Here is a 27,068-nt window from a genome sequence, read left to right as displayed (position 1 = left end):
AACATATGCCTTTTAAATGATTTTGCCTAGATCAGTAATGAGTATTTATTACCAATTGATACGACCACATCCATAGGTTTGTGTGAATCTGAGTAATTCAACAACCCATTCAAGTAGTTCATTGTTAAATCTATTCCACAATAACTGACATTGCTACAGATGCCCTGGTCCATACTAGTCTTTATCTCATTGGTACTTTCAGAGTCCCATGTGTATGTGTGATCCATTGGTTAATCAGAAATCTAAAGCACAACTTTCTTCACATTTTTGTTAATTAAGGCATACTTAATATACCTAGTTCTGTTAGTCTATAGATGGCATCCCGAACATGGTTTGTGGTGATCTGGATAGAAGTCACCATCCTTGGACAAGGAGAATATTCTTAAAACAAACATTCTCCCTGGACAAATTTACAGTATTGCAAGAGCTCCCAGTTTCTAGGCTGCAGTGTTATTTCAAATGCAAAGTCTAAATTATGGAGTTCTATTTGTGGAAAGATTGGTCATCTTCAGCATTTGGGAAACACAGCTGCCTACTTCAAAGACAGAGTTTATTCTGCCAACCTATAATGCTCTCCTCTCACAGATATTTGGTCTGTCCTTGTTGGATCTTCTGGCAAAATATCTTGGAAGTGCATATCTTTGTGTTTGCATGAAGCAAAATGAAATGGTTACCCCAGTGACAGGCATAGCTGTAAACTTTGTGGGAGATCTCATCATCTGCCTTGACTTACTGTTAATCAGCCATACTAGTAAAGCATACAAACCTAGTTGCAATAAACTTATACGGTAAGAATTTTTAATCATTAAAATATTTACATTCTACTTTTCTAAAAATAATTTTATCCAAAGCTGTCACTCAGTAAAATGACCTAGATAGCTAATAAAATGACCTAGATGGAGGATTTGTTTGTAAGGGAATTTTATGAATCCCTCAGTTCTTGAGATATATAAAAATATGTTTTAACTGGACAATCCTTAGGGGAGAGATTTACCCATTTTTGTCTCATTACCAGAATTGACTGGGCAGGACTTGTAATTACACAATCTCCTGGTAATGTTTTATGTGTCAAATGCATGTGGCACCCCACTGTGCCCACCTGAACTCAGAGGTTATGAGAGGAACAAGTAGACTAATGGCATATTTCTGCTTTTGTACAATGGATGAACTGAAGCCAAGCCTGACCCTGTTACAAATGGAACAGGGAATCACTTTTGATAGTACATCCAAAGCAATGTCAACAGGCTGTGGAATCTCTCCTGTGTAAAGAAAGGATTTGTTGTTGTTACTTAAGAGCTGTTTTGGTATTTGTATCATTCTTCTTGTTCTGGTGCAAAAAAAAAAACCCCCTACGGAAAAAGACAATAAACCCTGACATTGAAAATAAAATTGTATTGCCTTTTGCCAAATACCAATGGTAAAAACACAGTTATGCATACGTATGGAAGATGCAAAATGGTGACACTGATCTGTGAATTGATATGGAGATAAATTGGCCTTGATGTTGAAGGACGGTACACAGGAACACTCTAATCTGCTTCCTGTGGCAGTGTTTTTTACAGGAGTTTTGGCAGCAGAGTAGTATGCCAAGCAATCATGGCAGTTTACCATAACTCCTGCTTATAAATTTGGGAGGGTAGCTGTGATGGTTTGCAAAACAAGAGCAAGATTTGAATCCAGGATCACATTAAAGACCAACAAGATTTCCAGGGTTTCAAGAATCAAAGTGTCGTGGTGCCACCAGGCTCAGCTGAGCCCCAGGACTCTTTAGACTCTTTGGATGAAGAGTTAGATTGCGACATGACACTCCACTCCCAGCCAGCAGCAGTGGTGCCTCCAGAAAAAGTGGTTCCTGTGAGATCGGACCCAGGGCCAAACCGGGAACCAGCATAGAAGCTGGGGGATGAGACCCAGAGCTACAACTGGGACCTAGCACAGAAGCTCCCCAGGCCCCTTTTTCCAGGTCAGCTGCAGAGAGCCTGGTTGGCTCTTCCCCTTGTCCTCCAATCCCATGGCTGCACAGCAATTTGCAGGGCAGGAGGCATAGAGTGCACTTGGCTACCCTCCATCATCCCAGCCTCAACAGCAGATAGGTGTTCTTACAGGAGCTGGGCTAACACAAAAGCTAAATGCATGGCATCTCCAGCTGATCAAGCAGCATCCTGTTTAAAAGAGATTGGAAAAGGGCAGGCTGTGTGGAAGCCATGTGTCACTTGCCATTGGCCTTGCTATGTTTGTTCATGATGATTACTTTGTCCTGACCTTGGCCCATTCCTTCAGTTTTGTGTTTGCTGTACCATCCCTCTGGAACACCTGTGAGTGTGAACTCTTCATGCTGACGTTGGAACCAGACTTGACAGCTGAGCGTTGCCTGTGTGTGTGCTTGACACAAAAGCTCCTTTCAATTTGCTGATAAGAGACCCAGACGAATAAGATGTCAGAAGGCCTATGGGCTACTGTTTGGCAACTATCAGCACGGGTGTTTTATTGTGCTTCACTTTATTGCACTTTGCAGATATTGCGTTCTTTACAAACTGAAGATTTGTGGCAACCCTGCATTGAGCGAGTCTATCAGCGCCTTTTTCCCAACAACATATGTTCACTTCATATCTGTGTCACATTTTGCAAACTCTTGCAGTGTTTCTAACTTTTTCATTATTATATCAGTTATGGTGATCTGTGATCAGTGATCTTGGATGTTACTATTGAAATTTGGGGGGGGGGGCAACACAGCCCATGCTCGTATAAATAAATAAGACAGCAAACTTGATCAATAAATGTTACGTGTGTTCTGACTGCTCCACCAACTGGCCATTCCCCCGTCTCTCTGCCTCTCCCTGTTCCCTGAGATACATCAATATTGAAATTAGGCCAATTAATAACTACAATGGCTTCCAAGTGTTCAAGAGAAAGGAAGAGCTGTAAGTCTCTCACTTTAAATCAGAAGCTAGACATGGTTAAGGTTAGTATGGAAGGCACGTCAAAAGCCAAGACAGGTGAAAGCTAGATCTCTTGTGCCAGTTAGCCAAGTTGTGAATGTAAATGAAAGGTTCTTGAACGAAATTCAAAGTGCTACTCTGGTGAATACATGAATGATAAGAAAGCAAGACAGCCTTATTGTTGCTACGGAGTAAGTTCTAGTGATCAAACCAGCTACAATATTCCCTTAAACTAAATTCTAATCCAGAGCAAAACCGTCACTCTCTTCAGTTCTGTGAAGGCTGAGAGAGGTGAGGAAGCTGCAGAATAAAAGTTTGAAGCTAGCAGAGGTTGATTCATGAGGTTTAAAGAAAGAACCCATCTCTGCAACATAAACGTGCAAGGTGAAGCAGCAAGTGCTGATGCAGAAGCTGCAGCAAGTTTTCCAGAAGATCTAGTTTAGATCACTGATAAAAGTGGCTGCACTAAGCCACAACATTTTAATGTAGACAAAACAGCCTGATATTGGAAGAAGATGCCATCTAGGACTTCCATAGCTTGAGAGGAGAGGTCAATGCCTGGCTTTAGAGGAGAAGCTGACTCTCTTTTAAGAGCTAATGCATCTGGTGACTGTAAGCTGAAGCCAATGCTCATTTATCATTCTGAAAATCCGAGGGCCCTTAAGAATTATGCTAAATCTGCTCTGCCTGTGGTCTATAAATGGAACAACACAGCCTGAATGACAGCACATCTGTTTACAACATGGTTTACTCAATATTTAAAGCTCACTGTTAAGACCTACTGCTCAGATAAAAGATTCCTTTCAAATATTACTGTTCATTGACAAGGCACCTGGTCACCCAAGATCTCTAATGTACAATGAGATTAATGTTGTTTTCATGCCTTCTAACACAATAATCATTCTGCCACCCCTGGATCAAGGTGTAATTTTCACTTCCAAGTTGTTGTTGAAGAAAGACATTTTGTGAAACTATAGCTGCCACAGTTAGTGATTCCTCTGATGGATCGGGCAAAGTAAATTGAAAGGATTCACCATTCTAGACGCCATTAAGAGCATGTGTGATTTATGGGAGGATTGATACCAATTTTGAAAGAAGTTCTATTGTGGATAAAATACTAGCAAACAGCATTTCATACTACAGAGAACATAAGAAAATAAGAAAGTACCTGCTGGATCAGACCAAAGTCCATCTAGTCCAGCACTCTGCTACTCGCAGTGGCCACCAGGTGCCTTTGGGAGCTCACAGGCAGGATGTGAAAGCAATGGCCTTCTGCGGCTGTTGCTCCTGAGCACCTGGTCTGTTAAGGCATTTGCAATCTGAGATCAAGGAGGATCAAGATTGGTAGCCATAGATCGACTTCTCCTCCATAAATCTGTCCAAGCCCTTTTTAAAGCTATCCAGGTTAGTGGCCATCACCACCTCCTGTGGCAGCATATTCCAAATACCAATCACATGTTGAGTAAAGAAATATTTCCTTTTATTAGTCCTAATTCTTCCCCCCAGCATTTTCAATGTATGCCCCCTGGTTTTAGTATTGTGAGAAAGACAGACAAATTTCTCTCTGTCAACATTTTCTATCCCATGCATAATTTTTTAGACTTCAATCATATCCCCCCTCAGACGTCTCCAAACTAAAGAGTCCCAAACGCTGCAGCCTCTCTTCATAGGGAAGGTGCTCCAGTCCCTCAATCATCCTTGTTGCCCTTCTCTGCACTTTTTCTATCTCTTCGATGTCCTTTTTGAGATGTGGCGACCAGAACTGAACGCAGTACTCCAAGTGCGGTCGCACCACTGCTTTATATAAGGGCATGACAATCTTTGCAGTTTTATTATTAATTCCTTTCCGAATTATCCCCAGCATAGAGTTTGCCTTTTTCACAGCTGCCATGCATTGAGTTGACGTTCCCATGGAACTATCAACTAAGACGCCCAAATCCCTTTCCTGGTCTGTGACTGATAACACTGACCCTTGTAGCATGTATGTGAAGTTTGGATTTTTTGCCCCTATGTGCATCTCTTTACATTTTGCTACATTGAACTGCATTTGCCATTTCTTAGCCCACTCACCTAATTTATAAAGGTCTGCTTGGAGTTCTTCACAATCCTTTGCAGTTCTCACCACCCTACATAATTTGGTATCTTCCACAAACTTGGCCACCACGCTACCTACCCCTACTTCCAGGTCATTTATGAATAGGTTAAAGAGCACCGGTCCCAAAACGGATCCTTGGGGGACACCACTCACTACATCTCTCCATTGTGAGAACTTGCCATTTATACCCACCCTTTGCTTCCTGTTTCTCAACCAGTTTTTAGTCCATAGGAGGACTTCCCCTCTTATTCCTTGAGGAAATCTTTTTGTAATTTGTGAAAATATTTCTATGTATGAGTACTTAGTGACTTGTTTTTTATAATCTGGGAAAATATTTCTAAGTACAAGTGCTTAGTAAAATTATTATACCTGTTAGTATATTAATTGGAAACTATACCTTTAAATAACCAAGTACCAGCATAGTTCATTCTGGATGCCACTGTTGCACATTGTGAATGGTGCATTTCAGCACAACACTGAGATTACAATATATTATATGATAAGTGTTGAGAGTAAGTAAACAGGAATAAAAATATCAAGACTAATGGCATGTTGAATGTCTGTATCTTAACAAATAACTACCGTGTTGTTTGATTTCAGCAAAATAGGGTAGGCTATCAGGAAGATTTTTTCCAGGAAGAAAGTGAAGCCTATATTCATTTATCCTCCCTAAAGAAGCTGCCTGTGAAACTTATGTGCACTTCTAGTTGGAGTGATTGTGGGTTCGTTTTTTGCTTGTAAAAATATGTTATTGTGCAGTGTTAAAGTTTGAAAATTATTGCACTGAGATTTGCTCTTCAAAATTGCAAGGGACTGTTCCAGTTGTAATAGTGCATTGCAAGGAACTTGCTCCCCAGCTAAAGACTTGTAAACACTCATAGTTAAGGTTTTTTATTTTTCTCCTAACCCTGTATGGTATTTTCATAGGTTGTAATTTACTTTCAATATGGTGTGTTGTATGCAGGCTTTCCTGCTGTGCATTATCTTGTGTTTGATAAGTTTTGGTGTTGAAGCCTGGTATATTAAGCTTCTAGTTAAGATCTCTATGACTGTAATTTAACTTTGACCAAGGTCATCATGGTTGTAATAGTATTTGGATTTTTCCGTTCATGTTGCCAGTGCTTTATCAACTTATGTACTCACTCTTGGACATCTTGATTTTGGTTTTCCTTGCTCTCGACAGTGGTGGTGTGTTTCAGTTGACAGAACCTTTTGCTTTTTTTATTTTGCTTTCTCTGTTGTGTTAGCTATGTCATATTGGCTTTCTATATTGACACAAATGTGTGAATGGCTGTTTTGTTTTACCTCTTTATAAGATGCTGTGACAAGTTTAATTGGAATTCAGGCATGAAGAAATCTTTAGTACCTTGAAGCCTTCACAGTATTGCTTTCACAATGGGTTTTTCTTTTCAAAATTATGTTCAGTTGAAACAATTACCAGATAGAAATCATTTTGGTCACTTTTGTTCTACAGAGTCAGTATAAGCCAGACCTACTTTTGTCATCTTGTTGTCAAGTTCATCAGAAAGAGAACTTAATTGCTTCAACCCTGAGGGACATGTGAATGTTAGTTACCTAAATTCAATATGTGAGGATTCCACCGGAATGCCTGAAGTGGAATAGTATTCATCACTGTACTTGCATCATTTTTTTTCCCAGGATTACTTTATCTGGAGCTTTGCACAACATCAAAGCCTAAGTCAAAAACAGTAAGACATGTAAATCGTATATCGTTTTGTGTAGAGAGTGAAAAGACTGTTTATGGATTTTAAAATATCTTCTAAGCTGTCTGTTTGGGCCATAAGTCATCTGCATTTGAATCAAACATGAAGAGATGATTAATTTGATATTCCAGTAATACTGGAACAAAATATTTCCTGTTGAAAAGGTTGTCTCTGCCTTAGTTCATGCCAGCAGTAGATGACATGACATACTTGTTGCTGAACTGTACCAGCTCAGACTGCAGGTGAAATCTACACTATCAAACTCTTGCTGATATGGTTGGGTGGGGGGAATTCCAGGACGATGTTAGGAAGAAGGAAAACTGTATTCATATGCAGAAGAAGAAGAGGAGGAGGAGGAGGGCGAGTTTGGATTTATATCCCCTCTTTCCTGTAAATAAATTCAAAGGGGATTACAATCTCCTTTCCCTCCCCTCCACAGCAAACATCCTGCAAGGTGGGTGGGGCTGAGAGAGTTCCGAAGAACTGTGACTAGCCCAAGGTCACCCAACTGTCATGTGTTGGAGTGCACAAACTAATCTGGTTCACCAGATAAGCCTCCACAATTCAAGTGGCACAGAGAGGAATCAAACCCAGTTCCTCAGATTAGAGTGCACCTGCTCTTAACCACTACACAATGCTGGTGTATATGGAGTATTTGTGACTTCACCCCTCCCCTTCATTCCTATCAACTGATAGAAGAGGCGCCCAACTGGATCAGACCAGTGGTCCATCTAGTGCAGTGTTTCATATCTCCCTGCCACCCCCCCACCTTCCCCTCTCAGTGCCCCTGATTGCCACCCCCCCCCCCGGTGTATCTAGGGAAAATGGAGTCTGGGGCAAAATCTGAGCTTTAGTGGGGCTGTAGCGAATCCTACACCCCTTTCTCATGACATGACACTTACCTGGTTCTAGGTCTGTGGCTCAGGGGTCGGAGAGGTGTGGCTTGGGGTAAGTTGGAAGGTGAGGATAGGGGGAGGGTGGGGAGGAGTGACTGGGGATGGCAGGAGGGTTGAAAGGGAAGGCTTGGGATGGCAGATTAAGAGAGGGTGGAACAGAGAGTCTTGAGGTGGGGGAGGGTGGAAAGGTGAGGGTTCCGGTGAGGCAGGGTGGAAAGGTGAAGCTTGGGAGGGGGAGGAAAGAAAGGCAAGGGTTGGAATGAGGGAAGGTTGGCAAGTGAGTATTCGGGTGGGGGATGGTTGGAAGGTGTGGGTAGGAGTGGGGAAGGGGTTAAAGGTGAGTATTGGGGTGGGGAATGGTTGAAAGGTGTGGGTATGGTTGGGGGAGGGTGGAATTTAGATGATTGGGTGGGAGGGGGAGGCAGGGAGGCTTTGCCAGGCCTATGGATGGCCTGGCTGGAGTTTTGGGGGTGGGAGAAGGGGCTTGCCAAGTGTCCAGGGGCGAAACCCAGTCCACGCTCCAGACTTCAGCCCCAAACCCTCACCATTGCTGGGGAGGGGTGCCGGGGTGCCGGCAAGATGCTTGGGGGACCGGGGCCAGCCAAAGCCATTGGGGGAGACCTGGGTACAGCCCTGAGGAGTCTGCGAGGCTGCCGAGCTCCAAGGATGGGGTTGAGCAAGCTGGAAAGCGCCCCAGCCACCATAGAATGACGTTGAGCTAGGCCAGGGCCTGCTGCAAGGCTAGCAGCTGCTTCCCCCTGCTCCTCCCACTTTCCCCCTCCTGGGTAAAGGGAAGCACTGGGGGGGGGGAGCGGTTGCTGACCTTGCAGCAGGCCCTGGCCCCTGGCCCAGCTCCACGTCCTTGCTGGCAGGAGATACTGTAAAGGGAGGGGGCTGGTACCATTGTCACAGTACCCCTGGGATGTGCTCATGGCACCCCAGGGTACCGAGGAATCCCAGTTGGGAATAGCTGATCTGGTCCAACATCTTGTTTCTCAAAGTGGTCAACCAGTAACCAAATTTACTAATGGGCTTGAAGACCACTAGAAATCCTAAGAATGAGTAGTGTAATATACTTTGCTCCTTGTGCACGGATGATGCAGGTGTTTAGTGTGATTTTTATATTCTTTTAAAAAATCTAAATAATATCCAGGACTGCCTGTGCTTCACATACAACCTTGCAGACATTGCCCATATATTCTCATAGATATGCAGGGAGTGTGTAATCAACATTCATCAGGTGAAAACCCAAAATAATTTGTTTGTTTCAGATGCAACCCATACTGCTTGTCACAAAATTCACCAGAATACTGCATAGTCGAAGAATAAATAACTCACTGAAAAATCTGAGCCCTTGAACCAACAAATTTTTATTCCTCATGGGCATGTAAAAAAAAAAGTCTGTGTTTTAAAATCCTTTGTTTTAATTAGGAGCCTCTTCTGATGGCCCGCTGAAGCTACTTCCTGAAAATCACTTTGATCTGGTGGTTATTGATGAATGTTCCCAAGCACTTGAAGCAAGCTGCTGGATCCCTCTGCTGAAGGGCAGAAAGTGTATCCTGGTGGGAGATCACAAGCAACTGCCTCCCACAATCATCTCTCACAAGTAAGGAACAATTTTCAGAATAGCTTATTAATTGTTGGAATGAATGTTGGGAAAAAGCTAAATGTTCTTCGTCTGCAGCAGGAATATTTGGAACAAACATCTTTCCCCAGCCTTCTGATAACCAAGGCAGATTTGTTTCTTCATTAAAAGTGCCATAACCTTTCTATTACAGTTGAAACTATTTACTTGGTGTGCAAAAGCATAAGGATCTGCCCTTAGAGAATCTCCCTCACTGTTCCTGCATGTTGTTTGGTTCATACAAAGATTCAATCGTGACTTATGGAGCACTGTCAAATAACAGCAGCCTCACCTAGCCAGTAAATAATCAATGCAGATAACAAACTCTACACTGCCTTTATTGATTTAAAGGCTGCCTTTGACTCTGTTCCGAGAGTACTTCTCTGGGCAAAACTGGCTGCCCTCAACATTGATGCCAGACTCCTGTTCTTAATTAGGCAACTGCACACAAATACCAGTTGCCGGATCAAGTGTTCCCACGAAGGCCTTTTGACAGACAGTATTTCAATTTCCAAAGGGGTCAAACAGGGCTGTGTCCTGGCCCACTCTTTTCAATCTTTTTTTAAGTGACCTCCCCTCTGCTCTCTCAGCAGTGAACAGCCATGCCCCAAAACTGGGTACATCCCATGTATCAATTCTGCTCTATGCAGATGATGCTGTCCTTCTCTCTCGATCCAGAGTTGGCCTCCGACGCTTAATGAAGTGCTGTGTGGATTACTGTGAATCCAATAGACCGACAATTAATTATGAAAAAAACAAGGTTTTGGTCTTCTCTAGGCGCTTTAAGAAGCTCACATGGGCAATGAATAGCACTCAAATTGGACAGGTTAAGTGCTATAAGTACCTCGGCCTTTCATTCTCCTATAACCTTCCATGGGCAACCCATAGGAAGGCTCTCTCCTTGCTACATCTAACAGTATGTCAGCATTCTTCTACAACTGTGGCCATTCCTTTATCCCTCCTGCCCTCAAATTTTTCAATGCCAAAGTCGCCTCGAGATTGCTTTACGGAGTCCCAATTTGGATTCAAGCTATTAACCACTCCTTGAATTCCCTTCAATCCAAATTTTTTCATAAGATAACTGGACTCCCAAATTGCGTGCCCTATGTAGCCCTTTGTCTGGAGTAAAGTCAAAACTCCTTGGAATCAGCCGCTTGGCTGAGGGCTTTTAGATTCTGGCTACGAATCCATTTTCTCTCGATTTGTAATTCCCTGGTCAACCGTCTGCTCTCTTGACACCCATTCCAACCCCTGGTTTTCCATAATCGAAGAAAAAATGGCTTCTAATGGACTGTCAGTGGATTCACTTTGCCCTTTGTCCTATTCAGAAGCCTATAGAAAATTAAAAGGTCAACTATTGGATAGAGAGTTCTCTACCCTAATCACCGCAGCCAAGAAAACATGCTCCCCCCTGTATTTTTCTCTCCCATTTGAACAGGGACACTTGGCACACTACCTGTATTGTTTAATAAACCCTGCTCAAAGGAGAGCTATAATGCTCGCCAGGTTTAATGTTATGCCTTCTGCCTTGTTACATGGCAGATTTAACAAGCAAGAAAAGGCTAAAAGATTGCGTCCGTGTAATAATGGCTCAGTTGAATCTCTGGCCCACCAATTACTACGCTGTTTCAGATTCAAGGAAATCAGATCCAAGTATGTGAATCTTCCTCCTTTACATTTACCCGATCTCCCCGATTTATTTAGATTACACTACTTGTTGGACAATCCTGATCCTTCTCTCTGTATGATAGTGGCAGACTTTCTTCTGGAAATTACTAAATGCCAGTAGATTTCCCTCCACTTAACATTTATTTCCTGTACTGTATATGTTTTTTAATCAGTTTTTTTACTATTGTTGTACTGTTGTCTATACCAATAAAGGCTTGCTTGTGCTTGTGCAGCCTCCTCCAGGGTGGGTAATTCCTCAATTAATCCAGTCATGCTCAATGTACGCCAGATCTCCCTCATGTGGTAGTCCTACTGTAACTGTCCAAATAATATACTTTATTTTGCTTACTACAAAGTTTGTTTTCTAATTTAAATGTTTATTTTTCCCAGTCTCTCAGATGGAAAAAAATAAATACATGATAATGATACATGTAAGAAGGTAGCAGAGGATGTGACAGTTTGCAACTCTCTTTCTCTCTCTTTCTCTCTCTCTCTCTCTCTCGTGTGGTGTAATGAATAAGGTGTCAGACTAGGATCTGGGAATCCTCATTCTGCTGAGGAAACTTGACATTGGGCCAGTCACACAGCCTAACTAACCCCACAGGGCTGTCGTGAGGATAAAATGGAGGAGAAGAGAATTATGTAAGCTGCTTCGGGTCCCCATTGTAGAGCTAGGTGGAATATGAATGAAGTAAATAAACATTGCATCTCTAGTGCTCACAGAAACTTTTAATTTTTTAATTATCATGAGTTATTTCAGCATATGGTTTAGAAGAACACTTGGGAGCAGTATAAAAATAGAATAATCTCTTTATAGTCTCATGTTAAAGGCATGCTGTGCAATTTCATGGCAGTACCATGTACTTATGGAATAAATAGTACTGTTCACAGGAGTTAATGAAATCTTTTGCAAGGGTCACAAGGGTTTTTTCCTAAATCTGTCACCTGCCTTTCAGTATGCCAGGGTTCACCATCTTATCAAGAACTAATGGTGGCCAGAGCTTATGTTATTCTCTGGAAGCCACTACACTTCTGTTTTACTATCCTACTGTGTAATAGTTTGTGTTAGAACTTCAGAAAAGATATATCTGAGCCTATAAACTATATAAATTCAAGAAATTTGCAGTGCAGTCATAATCAGAGTTACACTCTTCTATTGAAGTCAGTGGATTTAGAAGGGCATAAATCTGCTAAGGACTGCAGCTCTTAATTAGTTCAGTGATCAGCTGGATTACTTTGATGCTTACATATTTATTTTCGGAGCCTGAACTTAAACAATTAAAAATGTTTTTCCTTATTTTTCATTGATGTACATATATTTGTAATATTTATTTCTGTGGCTTTATTAACATTCATAGTTCTCTCAATGAATATACCTCTTTACATATGGGTACATTTTTAATGGATTGCTTCAATTTGTTTTTAAATGGATAACTTATTCTTTTCACCATAAGCCACCTTGAACAGGAGGCATAAATGTATTCTTAATTTCAAAAGTGGAGAGGATAAAAGAGAATGGAGGAGCACATGACAAGGGGAAAATATGTTCTTTGGTCTCATTTCAGTGGGAATGGGGACTAAGTTTCGTGAAGGGAGACAGGATTGAGTGCAACAAGAGAAGTGGTACTTCATAGCTCTTACAGGGTAGCGTTGCAGGCATAAGGGGCAGCAAGAGATGGGGTCATTTAAGAGGCACGGAGACTTTGAGGTTGGTTGAGTTGGATAAGGTGTGAAGAGAAGGAAAGGCAGCGTGGGTAAGGTAAGGCAGTGGAAAATGTTAAAGGAGTTTGTGTCATTGAAGCCTGTTCGAGAGAGGAACTGTTATGGTTTGTGATTGTTTCTGGGTAATTTCCGGAACCATTCATAGTTTTTCCAGCCCTCCTTGTCACAAGCAGAATGTACAACCGGCTGCAAGTTTTAGCCCCCAAATTGGTAAGAAGAGGTGGAAGAGGAAGATGATGCTGGCAGCTGGTTCTCTTCCTGCTCCTTGCAGCTGCTTCTGGGGAAGCACCGGACTCTCTAATGGAGAGTCCAACTGGATTCTCTTCCTGTTGGTTTAAACTGGCGATAGGGAATACAATTAGGAGGCTGGTGTTTGTGCATTGCTTGCTTGAGATTTTCTGCTAGGAATTACTGCTTTATGAACCTGCTCTCAGAGAGATGGTAAACAATTAACGGGAATGAATTTCTTTTCAGTTTTCTAGCTTCCATTCCCAGTAGAAAATAAGCAAATTAGAAACCTATAAATTGTGAATTGTTGTGTATGCTTCTCTTACCGTATAAATCATTACTCAATCTTTTGTGCACACGAATTTTATGTATCTCTCTCATATCTTCTATAATTTAATGTAACTTGTCAGGCATAGGAATAATATAATGGCACATTCAAAAAGCACATGCAGTAGTGCTTGTTTATAAGTACTCTTTGTATTGGTGGTAGTGATTAGTGGCCACAATGAAAACAGGTCCTGCGCACTCTAGGGGAAAACAGGGCCATGAAGCAACATAGTGCCTTGTTTTCTGGCAGGTTGATACCTACTCTTTTGTAGGCTAGATTAATATGTTCTGTGGGAACAAGTAATGAAGACAAGTCCTAGGGATAGTTTCTCCTTAAAACTCTACAGCAAGCCATCTCTTTGCCGTCACAGCATTTCTGTAGCGATGGCCCTGCGACTCCAACGTCAAGATAATTTCATAGGAAAAATAAGAAAGTAGAATTTGACAGCAAGAAAGGTGACTTGGGAGGGGATGGCTGTAGAAAGTCTCTGTTATCGAAGAATTGTTTGTTGTTAGAGCAGATTGTCTCACAGTACTGCAAAAAACCTCCACCAGGGAGAATGAGGATGCATCGGTGTACCAGATGAAGGGGATATCAGAGTTGTTAGTGTAAGAAATGTGAACTAGATACCTTCGGCTTCCCATCCAGCCTGCCAATATCACCCCTGTTTAACTGGGTGTTTTAGACAGCTCAGCAGCAACTTTAGTACTCTCCCTCAACCTCTCTTCCCTTATATTGCCTCAAACAGACAAATGAATCATTATCACAAAATATCCCAGTAAAAGTAAAGATAAAAAGTAAAAGTAAAACTCTATCTGCCTTCAAAAGTTTTTTTGCTGAATAAACTGAAAAATCAAGAGGTAGCTGTTTTCCTGACCTGTCCAGGGATGCCATTCCAAGTGCTTCTATGGTAAAACTTTTTTTTTTTTGGGTGCTGTGTGGTTTCCGGGCTGTATTGCCGTGTTCTAGCAGCATTCTCTCCTGACATTTCACCTGCATCTGTGGCTGGCATCTTCAGAGGATCATCTTCAGAGGATCATCTTCAGAGGATCATCTTCAGAAGATCCTCTGAAGATGCCAGCCACAGATGCAGGCGAAACGTCAGGAGAGAATGCTGCTAGAACACGGCCATACAGCCGGGAAACCACACAGCACCCAAGTGATTCCGGCCGTGAAAGCCTTCGACAATACATAAAACTTTTTTTGTTCAAGACCCTGCAGAGAAGCTGTCGCTCTAAATAAGATTGAGTCAAATGGACCAATAATATAAGAAAGTTTTATATACACACATATCTCTAGCAAAGCCTTTCTTATCTTTCCATGGATCTCTATAAAAAGCAGGTCATATACCTGTTTGATTTATCTTGTTTGTCAAGGTTGAGCTCTGTTACCATGTACCCAGGCAACAATTCAGTCGTCCTAGCTGTTCCTTTTTGCTGCCCTTCCTGCAGAGTTGTCAGAACTCAGTGTCAGGCTTTTTCCCAGCTTCTGCTATCCAGTTTTAACTGTAGATGGCAGGGGCTGAACCTGGGTCCTGCATGCAAGGCATGTGCACCACCACAGCAACACACCCCATCATTATTGTGAGACCATGTTCTCTCCCATTTTAATTTTTATGCCAGTGTTTTCCTTAAATTCTTTGTTCATTTTCAGTCTCCTCTGCAGTCCCACAGTAGATCTGCACATGTGCAGGCCAGGCCATTAGAAGATCTTCGCTCAAGTGTTTCTTATTATTTTGCTGCAGATTGTTAAGTTTTATATGAGCACAGTCCGTGGCTTGAACGAAGCATATAACAAAACTGAGCAAATGGGCAAGGTCGAAGAATATCTCACAGTACACACAGTTACAAGCACTGGCGTATACTATAAAGTGCTATTGTAGAAGTATAGCTCAGGTGTAATCAATTAGCGAAAGACTGCCTGGTGTGGCAAACCCAAAGACAGCCAGATAGATGAAAGCAGTGAGAAGCAGCACAAGGGCAAAACGTATTGCGTGCTAAACTACATTTTCAACTTTTCTTCTTCAGTGCGAATACATGCTTCTGATACTGATCAAGTTGGTTTTAACATAACATAATGCCAACATGAGACATCTTTGTAACATGATATCAAGGTTCTTGTTGGTTAGAATGAGGCTTAGGTGGCGCAGGAGTCATCTGTCACTGGTCAGAATGTATTGTGGTCAGCCACCTGTGGCTCTGGAGCCTCATGTGACTTTTCTGCCACTTTACAGTGGCTCACTGCCTGCATAGATGGCCAGCCAGCCAGAGCAATGCAGGAGGTGTGGCCTAGCAGCAGCCAATTCTATACAAAGAACTGTGGGGCCAAGAAGGAGGAACAGCTCAAGAGCTGCAGCTGCTGACCAGCTGCTCGACAGTCTTACTAGGCGCTCTGTAAATTGCAGCTGTGACAGCCATTGGTCCTTCTGCTCCCACACTGTGCCATGGTTGCAAAGAGGAACGTGGCATTTCCTCAGCATGCTCACCACCTGAGTTGGTTCCATTGGCGATCATCTTTGTACTTGTACTCCGCTTGTTCCCATTCCTGCAAGTCAGGCAAAAGCGGAGGTCAGGTTCCTTTCACACACACACACACACCCTGGTGCCCACAGATGCTGGACTCTCAGGCAGGTCCAGCATGATTCCAATGAATCCAGGCTGCTGAGAGAGCATGTGACTTTGCCAGAACGGTAAATGAGGTTGTCTGGGCCTAGGGAAAGGGGGCCAGGGAGATGGAAGGAGAAGTAGCTTGCTGGCGAGAAAGGAGAGCTCAACAGCTGAAGCTGCTGTTGGGAACAAAAAGGAAGAGGAGATGTCAGCCAGATAGGGGTCTAGTTGGCATGTCCTTTGGAGTTGGGTGAATTGATAATCTTGTTGAGGCAGCACCTGTAGAGAAAGAGCTGGACTTGGGGTGTAAAAGGGATGGGGACTTGAGGCCACACAAAATATTTCCTAGCAGGGCTACAAGCATTTCTGGGGTATCTTTTTCTCAGCAGCAGCAAAGGAACAGGGAATAAATGGTTAAACTTCCCACTCTGTTCTCCATTTGGAAAAAGCAGTCATTACCAACAGTATCTTGACTATATTGCTGTAACATGAAGCTTGACATTTGGATAAAAGCTAGTGGAAGTTTTTTTTTAAGAGGCAGAGCCTCTTAAAGTGGTTTGACTTCACTGGATGGCCTCCTGATATACCCTCTGCTTGAATGCCTGCATTGCATTTATGTGCATATATGAATTAAGATCCAAAACTGCTTAAAACATTGTTATACCCTCCTTTGTTCTCTCACACCAGCAACCCTATGACATAGTTTAGACTGAGACTGTGGCTGCCCTAAGGTTTCCCAGTGAATTTCCATGGCAGAGTTGGATTTGAGTCCGGATCCTAGTCCAGCACCATCCACTTTGTCATGCTGGCTGATAACTTAAAGGAGAGTGAAGGGGCTATTGGTATAGTATTGGCATGCCAGATTCCAATTCCTTGCCTGTGGAAGGCATATCCTTAGCCTCAGAGTCAGACATCACAGTGTCTTCTGGCTAACGTGCAGAACACTCACTTGGAATGGGCTAGCTGGAGGCTCTGTGAAGTTCCCGAGGCAGATGTTTAGTGGCCTGCATTTGTAGAAGAACCTTCTGCTCATAGTTACTGTCTGAAGCATCCAGGAACTGGGAGATTTGCAGATGTGCACATTGTTGTGTATGTGTCATGGATGTAGCCTTCAGGATCTCCTTCTTCCATTCGTAAGAGAACTGCTGTTTATAACTGTTACGGACTGTGGAGCTACAGTTGGATAAATTATTTCTTTGAAATGTTGAGGCAGAAATGAAGTGATTGGAAGTCCCCGCAGTAGCAATTAGGAAATTACAGTGCGTGTCATTTATGCATTAAGTCCAATTGCTGTAGATTTCAAAATTGTAATGTGAACTTCTGTATAAGAATGGCCATTAATTCCAGAGACTAAAATGTAGTAATCATAATTTCTTTTAAAGATTTTTTTGTTCTGAAGGCTTTCATTGGCGTCCTGGGTATTTTTTCTAGGTGTGTTGTTCTTTAGACACAGAATAGCAGACAGCCATGGGGTACTTATTGCAAAGTTATGATATAGCCCAATATGACTAAGTTGGGACTCAGTTGAGAAATGTGACTCAGATGAAGGTCTAATGAAAGCGCATCCCAAACACCTGGAGCGGTTTGTTGAATGAATATTTCTCATGAGTAGAACGGGTGTCTTTACTTTTTCCATGATGCTGGAAACCTCTAAGGAGAACAGAAAAGAAAGAGGGATTGGAACACTATCTAATGGTTGAATGAATATTTCTCGTGAGTAGAACATCCATACGGAGAAAGAATCATCTATCGAGATATACATTTGCATGGAGAATGAACATTCTGGGTCAAATATATTGACGGCATAATTATATTGGGAAGCTTGAATAAGCACTGATGAAACTTTGAACTGTGAGAGAGACACAATATATTTCCAGGAAAGGAATGTAACGCATTTGAACTTCATTGCATATATATGTTTAGATTATTTAGATAAGTATGAGAAGTATGTAGATTGTATCACTGTCATTTTTTATAAGATTTGGTGTAATATTGCACAATAGGTGTTTATATATGAAAGTTTAATACAAAATCTTTACAAAAATTTCCATGCAGCTTTGATTTGCAACCCATGTATATGGTACTTGGTTTGATTCAGTCCTTTAGACATTCCCATTGAGTTAGTTCAAAATTCTTTTTGTCCCTTCCATGCTTCTATTCCTGTAAAAAAATGTGTTGATGAAGGTGCATCTGTTTAAATAAGAACATCCATTGATGCTTGGAATTCCTACTTAAGAAACTGACATATCTACGATTTTTTCCCTAATGATGAGTTGTTCACTGACATCCCAAGTGTGTTGTTTCTGGAGCAACAGACTCATGCTTTCAAGGTGGAAAGTTTGCAAATTTGATTACATTGCTCCCAAAATGTTTCCTCTTGCCCCAAGGTGGTGCTTGCCAGATTACTGAACTTTAGCAAATTCAAGCATCGCAGGCTGGGTTTGATGGTCCATGCAAAGGCCCATCTGACATGGAGCATGATAATTGATTTTTCTGAGCCAGGTGGATGGTATCAAGCTGCAACAGAAATACTAGCTAAGTGGAACTCTTTAGGAAGGAAATTTATAAATGCTCTTGCTACCAAGCATTTATAAAACAGTGTTGATTTATATTTCCTCCTTTTATTATAGCTAGTTTAAACTGAGACTGTGGCTGGCCTAAGGTTTACAAGCAAAATTTTAGCACAACACCAGATTGAGCAAGGGATTCCAAAGAAATAAGAGAAACACAATTCTCTGTCCCTGTTTCTATACGTGCCCTATCCATTGTTAGGATATAGGGCAGGCACTTAAGCTTAGAATATTACAGATCTCACAAAGTTCCCATTACCTGGAAGATTGTGCCAGCTCCCTGGGATAGCACATGGCCAGGATGGCTGTCTCCCCCAGGCAACCAGCAATAGCTCTGTCCTCTTTTATGGTCCCAGCCAAAAGAGTGCTTCCTTCTTCTCCCAAGAGTTTATCAATTCCCAGTCCCCACCCCATTGACCTGGTCAGTCTATATCAAGGAAGCTTTTCCTGCTACCTACAGAAATATTCTTTCTGACACTCTTCTATCCTTTTAAGATATCCAAATCTGTGATACCTGCTAGGAGGGTGGGCCCATCCCATTTTGATTGACCCTTGCTATCCTTGTTTGCATTTCTAATAAGGCAAGCAATGGAAATGACTTTCCTCTCCCTCCAGGCTAAAGGAAAAAATGATTCAAATATTCCTTCAAACCTCAGAAAAAGATGCAATTTCTTCACAGAGATCTGTGTTCTCATGTGGCATGTTGATTTGTTATTGTCATCTGACATTAGTTTACATCCTCTGATGCTGTAAACAGGGTTTGGTATCCTTTGCCTGAGAGAGCTTCTTATTTGAGGAGGGGAGCTGCCTTGAAATTTCAGATGTTTCATCTGAATGTCAGTGAGCAACATGCGTGAGAATGAAGTTCCTCATCTCTGACATTCTGGGGACATTTAAATATCATCTTTTGCTTCTGATAGGTTCAGTAGTCTTTGTTAGTTTGATGAAAGCAGGCCAAAAGCATTTTTGTGCTTTTATATTTACTAGGCTAGTTTTCACCCAACCCAACAGTTTCTTTTGTTTACTGGATACCATGCCTAGTTTTGAATACCATCCTGGATATTTTGTAGACAATTATACCCATATCGTGCAGATATAAAATAGATAATAGATATATTTTGTAGAAAAATGTAGCAAGTCTTATTTAACTGTGTTTTCCTATATTCTGCCCATTGGCAAATCAAGGCAATGTGCTCATTAGTACATTTTTCTTTCTTTTCAAATTGCTACATATCATTTCAAATTGGGTGTGTATAATTGAACTCTTAGTTTCGAGCATGCAGAAGCAGGTGTGTAGCCTTTGGATAAAAACATTCATTTTTTCTTCTTAATTTGCCAACAAACAAACCCGAGCCTTCACTGATATCTGTGATTAGCTAATAGCGTATATTCCTTCAGAGAGTGAAGTGGGTGGAATGGTCAATGCATGAGTCATTATTTTGTGGTAGAATAATGATGCAGGAATGTGCACACGAGGACTATTAAAATGTGAATGTTCAAAGTGTTGGTTATTTTATAGAGAACCAATTTTTGGCTTACATCCAAAATACATCTCATTATCAAGATATGATATAGCCCAATCTACACTTTTAATCAGCTCATTTCATTCTGGTATTTTTTCCTCCTGATTTGTATACCTCGATCATTCTCATTAATTCATCACCATCTTTATTTGCTCAGAATTTCAAGTTTGTTGACACAGTTATTGTCCTGATGAACTCTGTCTTGTTTAATTTGTTTTCCTTTCCAAAAGGGAGACTGTTGATTTCTTTCTTGCTCTCAGCTCAATAGCAAATTCCAGTTGCCTGAATTTAAGGCAGCTGAAACTAATTAATGTTTCTTGTGTAGCAATGCTGGCAAATAGTTTTTCTCTGAAAAAAATTGTACAAAGCAAAATGCACTGGGATACTGTATGCTTACTTGGTTCAAAAATCTCCTGTGCACCTTCTAGAATTCTCTGTGTTGATTTTTACCTCAGTATAATCTCATGTGGGAAGACTGGGTGGATTGATTTAAAGTCTGATGTTTGGGATTCAGATATAACTTCTGTTCAGGTCAGAATTTCTAGCAATCCTACTCCATCTTTATACTTCAATCACTGTATTTAATTTAGTGATTAGACGTCATACCAGAACCAGGAGATCCATATTAAAAACTATCTCAGCTATAAAACTTATTGGATGACTGTGGACCAGTCACAATCTCAGCATCACCAGTATATTAGATGTTTGTGAGGATAAAATGGAACAGAGGAGAAACTATGAGGTTTTTATATATTGTCGAAGGCTTTCACGGCCGGAATCACTTGGGTGCTGTGTGGTTTCCGGGCTGTATGGCCGTGTTCTAGCAGCATTCTCTCCTGACGTTTCGCCTGCATCTGTGGCTGGCATCTTCAGAGGATCATCTTCAGAGGATCATCTTCAGATGATCCTCTGAAGATGCCAGCCCACAAATGCGAGGCGAAGCGTCAGGAGCGTCTGAATACTGTTAGAGCTAAACCATACTCCCGAAGCTCCCCACAGCACCTAAATCACTGAGTTATTTATTTGTTTGTTTGTTTATTCATTTATAATTTAAATTTGATAGACCGCCCACCCCCGAAGGGCTCTGGGCGGTGTACAACATGTTTAAAACCAACAAATAAACACTTAGCATAAAACCTTAAAACCATCATTTAAAATCCCAAATTACTAACTTTAACATTTAATAATTAGATGGTGCTGATCTCACATTATATGTCATGAGGAGTTGACAAGGTATCAGGGTATCAATTTAACAACAGAAGGGGCAGCGTTTCTATGGCTGTTTCCCACACACACACACAACACCACCTCCAAAAGCTCAATGGAATAATGCCATTTTACAGCCCTGCAGAACTCCTCAAGGTCCCACAGGGTCCTAACGGAAGATGGTAATGCATTCCACCAGGCAGGGGCCAGGGCACTGAAGGCCCTGGCCTGGGTGGAGGCCAGCTGTATTGTAGAGGGGCCAGGTACCCCCAGGTTATGAACAGAGGAGGCCACTGGCAACGAGACCCTCCCCCTCACCACCCCAACCCACCCACACGACCTCCATCTTAGCTAGATTCAGGTTTAACTTGCTTTGCTTTAGCTTAGCTAGATTCAGGTTTAACCACCCAGCAACTGCCTCCAAACAGTGCTGTAGAGCTGCAGGGTCAGAGGCCGGCCCTCCCGCCATCAACAGAATGAGCTGAGTGTCATTGGCATATTGATGACAAATCAGCCCAAACCTCCGCACCACCTGAGCAAGGGGTCATATATAGATGTTAAATGACAGTGGAGATAATAGGGCCCCTTGCCGCACATTGCAAGGCAGTGGGCACCGTTCAGAAACCCTATCCCCCAACCTCACTTACTGACTTCGATCCCGGAGGAACGAGGTGACCCATTGCAAGGCCACGCCCCGGACCCAGGAAACGGTAAAAAAATTGTGATCAACCATATCAAATGCTGTGGTAAGATCTTACAATACCAGCAGCGTCGATCTGCCCTGGTCAAGCTGTATGCGAAGGGTATCTGTGATGACGGTCAGGACAGTCTCCGTCCCTTGCCCAGCCCTGTTTCCCCTGTTATTCTTTACACGTAAGATCACTCTGTCGAGCCCTGAGCCCTGGTGCAGCCAAGAGTGCCCCTCCTCCAAGGTCTGAGGATCCCTTCCTCGGACCTAGATAGGGCTTCAGGGCACTGCTGTGCTTTCCCAGACCTTTCCCCACAGCTAGCAGGTCCTGAGATGAACTGCAGCTATGTGGATGCATCTTCCCCAGCCGTCCAGGTCCTCACCCTTTTTATTCCCTCCACCCAAATTGGGTTCTACCCGTAGCCGTTCTCCCTGGCTCTTTCCTCAGAGCCTTTAAGGGTCCTCATCCAGCCCCATTGCCCTTCCCCCTCCTTCCTGACTAGACTGGGTCCTGCCTCTTCCCTGTTACTCCTCCAGGAGGACAGAGGCCTCAGCAAGGCTTCTGGGCTTGTTCCAGACCCCTGTTGAGGACTTGGGTTGCCGGAGTGACATTGGGACGTGCCTGGATCTGGCTTAGCCATCTCTCCAGGCCAGTGGGGTTGGGCAGCCTGCTGTCCGGTCTGACAATGTCTGCCAGCCGCTGCTGGTGTCAGGGCCATCGGCTGCGCCCAGCCAGCCTCCTGGAGTTCTCCTGCCACTGCTGGCCTTTGCTGTTCCAGCGAATCTGGCATGGGGTGAGGTTTCTGCCTCAAGGCCGTCCTGTGCCACTGGACCTATCTGCTGCCTTTGCCTGTCATCCCTGGCGCATCTGTGAACTGGGTGAGCCTTTTTCCTGGGAAGTCTCCCAGGCCATCTGGGCATGGTCCCCAGACAACTCATCTTCTTCTGTTCAGTGAAAACAAATATCATATGGGAATTTAGTGACATCATTCATGTCCCTTATGTTCCCTTAGAGCATTGCTTTCTATACTTTACTCAGCATAAATAAATGTTCCTTTTCAGCAGTTGGATATTGTCTATGAAGGGTTTCAGCACTGAATGTGTAAGGAAGATTGTGGTCAGCAGCCCTCCTGGAACTCCGTTTGGCTGGCTGGCTGATTAGATCATCTCCACAAACTTCTTGCTACCAACTGGGAAATAGTGCCAGTACTCTTGTCCCTACAGTGGTTTTTATACAGAGAAATAGCAGTCTGAACGGCAGCACCATAAATTGCTCCAAGGCTTATCTCACTGCTTGAAGAGAGAAATGTTGGCTGAGAAGGATTATTTATTTTCCTCTCACCTCTCCGGGAAAGGGAGACCGCATTTGACAGGTGAATCCTTGCAAATTTGATAGGGAAGTGTGAGCTTCTGATCCTACCGAGAACAGGCTATCGAAGTCTATAAGACCAGCCTCGCCCTTATTGATTTTCTTCAACTTCTGTTCTTTCATTTTTAATTTCTATTACTCTATGGACTCTGCTTTTCCAATAATTGAGTACTTGGTGGAGGCCAAACTGTGACTGGTTTTTTGCTTCTTGGGAGTTGTGTTGATAGAGAGAGAAAAAGAGAGAGGCAGTTGGAATCTCTGCCAGTGATAAGAACAAAAAGGAACTTGCCAAGAAACTTTGAGGTTTACAACTGTGCTCAACAACTGCAATTAATTACTAATTTGTTAGTTTGCCAAACAAATAAAAGCACAAAGACAAACTAAACAATTACAGCTGTTTCCCTGGAGATATATAGAAAGGAAAGAATAGTGAAAGAGCTGACAAAGTATCGACCTTCATTCTGGGGAGGATGCATGGGGGGAAAGACTCACTCCTCAGAGACTTTTGTGCAGCAGAATGGTCAAACAGATGTGCATTTAGATATTTCTGGTCCAAATGTATATTTGAGAAGTATCCGTTGACATTTTTTGATATATTTGGCTATTCAGATTGGTATTTGGGATTCTCAGAACATCAGTAAATAGGTCCAAGATATTTCTGGGAATGTTCAGGAATATTCAAGGCCAGCATTTAACAGGTTTCTCAGCCAACAGGAAGGAGCAAGGGAGGCAGCTGTCCCAGACATTGGGATTAGACTTTTGAATATTTTCAAAATATTGAAAAACAAATTCAGCTCCCAAAATGGGGATTGGAGATCAAAAGTATCTGGAATACCAGTATGGAAAGTGTTCCCGCAATCCAAATCTAAAAAATACAATTTTAAAAAAGTTCACTGCCTTATGACAAACCATGATATATTGAGGTGGTATATTGGTACTATTGCTTTAAGGACAATTCTCAGAGGCTCTCCAGAAGGGAGTCGCTCAAGTCTTGTTACCATAATTAGAGGAGGAGTTAGAGTTACTGAGGCTTACTTGTGGCCTGTTCAGTTAATAGGCTGTTATGTTCCAATAAACACAGTTCTTATGATCACTACTGCCTTCCTAATGATATAAGAATTGATACATGAATAAACTTGGGCTCACATTTGCTGCTCTTCTCCCTCATCTCCTCTCACACAGTTGGGAAATTAAGCTGTTGCAGGAAACTATAATTGATTATTACCTCTGAACTATAAAATGTTACTTTTTATCTTCCCTCCAAACCAGTATTCCAGTCTCTGGGTTAATCTTAGTTTAAAGGGAAGAGACCAAAACCATAGTTTGATAGTCTGAAGATGCCAGCCACAGATGCAGGCGAAACGTCAGGAGAGAATGCTGCTAGAACACGGCCATACAGCCCGGAAACCACACAGCACCCAAGTGATTCCGGCCGTGAAAGCCTTCGACAATACATAGTTTGATAGTCAGACAAACTGAGAAATTATGGTATGTTGTGGAAGAAGTGTTTCTTGTGAAACTGAACACATGAGGAAGCGGGAGGACAAGGCAACTCAATGAAGGTTTGTTATTACATCTGAATCCCTGAATTCTGCTGCTGTAAAGTTGGCCATCCAATTAACTGGAGCTCCCAAATCATCTGAAAGTGCCTGTTTTAAAATTAGTCTGGAAATTCGGTGCTAGTATTATTGCTTTATAGCATATCAGCTAAAAAGTATTGTAGTGTGTAAGTAGAGCCATCAAAATAATGCTGTTTCTGGGTTTTGACTGCTAGCAATAATGCTACAGCAAGTTAAGAGGCACATTTGTCTCCAAAACACTCGTTTTCAATGATGCTGAAAACTGAGAATTGATCTTATCAATCAACCCTGCTGCGCTTGACCTGGCTAGATTGATCTGCAATAATAACTTGAATCGAAGAACATCTATCTTTTTAGGACATTCCTCCGGAATTGTTCGCAAATAAATGTAGCATTTTTAATGTCCCTATTGTAAAGTGTAACATATTAGCAAGTATCCTTCCACACTTCTCAGGAAAGTTTGAAGCCTTTCTCCAACCTAAGTAGCCTTCCTCCAGCGGAGGTAGCTCTTGCACTTGAGCAGAGAGGTCAGATACATTCTGTTTGGATGCATGCTTGGAACCACAATCATCCTGGCCTGTGGGCAGGTGGGTTTAGGGGTTAATAATTCATCTTTTCATGAAACAGCCTTGTCTCTGCTATCTGGGAATGAGATGAGTAAAATCTTGATAAACTGTGTTCCCCATCGAGTGGTGCAAGCAGCTATTTTAATCTCAATTAGTAGGAAAACTGAGTATAGGTTATATTTGTGACTAATAGGAACAGGTGGTTGGTTTTGAATGTCTTCCCAACATCACATTTAGTAAAGTGGGGGCCTTCAGTGCAGTCATCCAGCTTTCCAAGCAGACTGAAAATTACTGAATGTGGGGATCTAAGACTTTTTTGTGCCTTGGGGCATGATGTTGAGAAGCTGATATCCCTGCACCAAGCACATCCATCCCATTAAAACTGTGAAGGCATAACATGTGAAATGCAAGCATATCTTTCATATTGCTAAAATAACTCAATAAAAGTTGTTTACTTTTACTAGGTCATATTTTATTCGTGAAATACATACATGCTTTTACAGTGTTAAAAGTTGTTTTTGAATTTGCAATAGAACTACCGGTAATACCAAGGAAGAGGTCTGTGTTCAGGGGGGGGGGGCACTAGGGATGTAGCCTGGGAGAGAAGGGGGCGGCAGCCCAAAAAAGTTTGGGAACCACTGTTCTAGAGCTTCCTATTCCTCTGGAAGTGGGACCTTGAAAACTTTTTATGCCTTGGATTTCTTTCTTCAATCACCAAAACTCATAGGCTCATTCCACACATGCAGAATAATGCACTTTCAAACTGCTTTCAATGCTCTTTGAAGCTGTGCGGAATAGCAAAATCCACTTGCAAACAGTTGTCAAAGTGGTTTGAAAACGCATTATTTTGTGTGTGCGGAAGGGGCCATAGACTGCCTACCACCACCCCCCCGCTGTCCCCAAACAGGTGCTGCTTAGAATATGTTATGACTTCTGTTATGGGCTCTCCTTTAACATTTAGTTCTTTTTTATGATATATAATTTGAGCCTGTGATCCTGCAGGGTTTAATGTGCTCATTCAGAGAATCTGCTTAACACCTGTGCTCATATATTTATCCATATATGGTTGGAGTTTACACTCTTGCACAAATATGAGGTTTTTTGAGAGATCAAAGAACCCATGGGACCTCTTGTCGTTCTTTTTTCTCTCAGAATCAGCTGTAACTGACAATAACTGGATGTTAAATAATACCAAATCTCATGAAAAGGTGAAAGATCTCTTCACTATTACTTCTTCATATAGTCTTGTGGGCCTCTACAGTGAGTTGCACAGTAGCCTGGAAATGGTAGTGCTGATGTATTCAGAGGTTTTATTCGAGGCCTGTGGTGAGCTTTACTGTTTCTCCTGTGTTTTACGAGATACCATTAAAAGGAATACGTTAGAATATTTACTGCCCAACGTTAAAACAAAAGGTTTTTGACTATGAGCAGACTATAGACGTACAAATCTCTTAAATGAAATAAGTAAGGAAATTAACAAGTAGGAAAGACAAAAATTACATTGACTACAGTCCTGTCACACCACACACATCAGATTTGCACAGGCTCTAGAGGTTTTTCCATCCTTGCTGCATCAGTGCTATTTCACATCGTTCCCGGGTTGAGCTAGTTGTGATAGAAACAGGCCTGTTTAAATTTACGTATCTACCCTTTCATGTATAAAGTGGAGGATGGGACTGCTAACTTTTATATCACAAATGCGTGAGCAAGCCAGCAATATCTGGCAGGCCTGCCCA

General features: G+C 42.2%; 1 protein-coding gene across 1 annotated transcript in view; it reads left to right on the top strand.

Moving 5' to 3' along the window:
- The window catches only part of IGHMBP2 (immunoglobulin mu DNA binding protein 2), a 102,072-nt gene that overhangs the window by 31,712 nt on the left and 43,292 nt on the right, over nt 1-27,068 (top strand). Inside the window, exon 8 of the mRNA XM_048484900.1 lies at nt 9,086-9,260. Within this exon, the coding sequence (XP_048340857.1) occupies nt 9,086-9,260 (175 nt within the window). The remainder of the gene's footprint in view (nt 1-9,085; nt 9,261-27,068) is intronic.

The sequence above is a fragment of the Sphaerodactylus townsendi genome, linkage group LG02 (assembly GCF_021028975.2).
Source record: "Sphaerodactylus townsendi isolate TG3544 linkage group LG02, MPM_Stown_v2.3, whole genome shotgun sequence".
NCBI lineage: Eukaryota > Metazoa > Chordata > Lepidosauria > Squamata > Sphaerodactylidae > Sphaerodactylus > Sphaerodactylus townsendi.
This window is presented reverse-complemented; position numbering and strand designations above follow the sequence as displayed.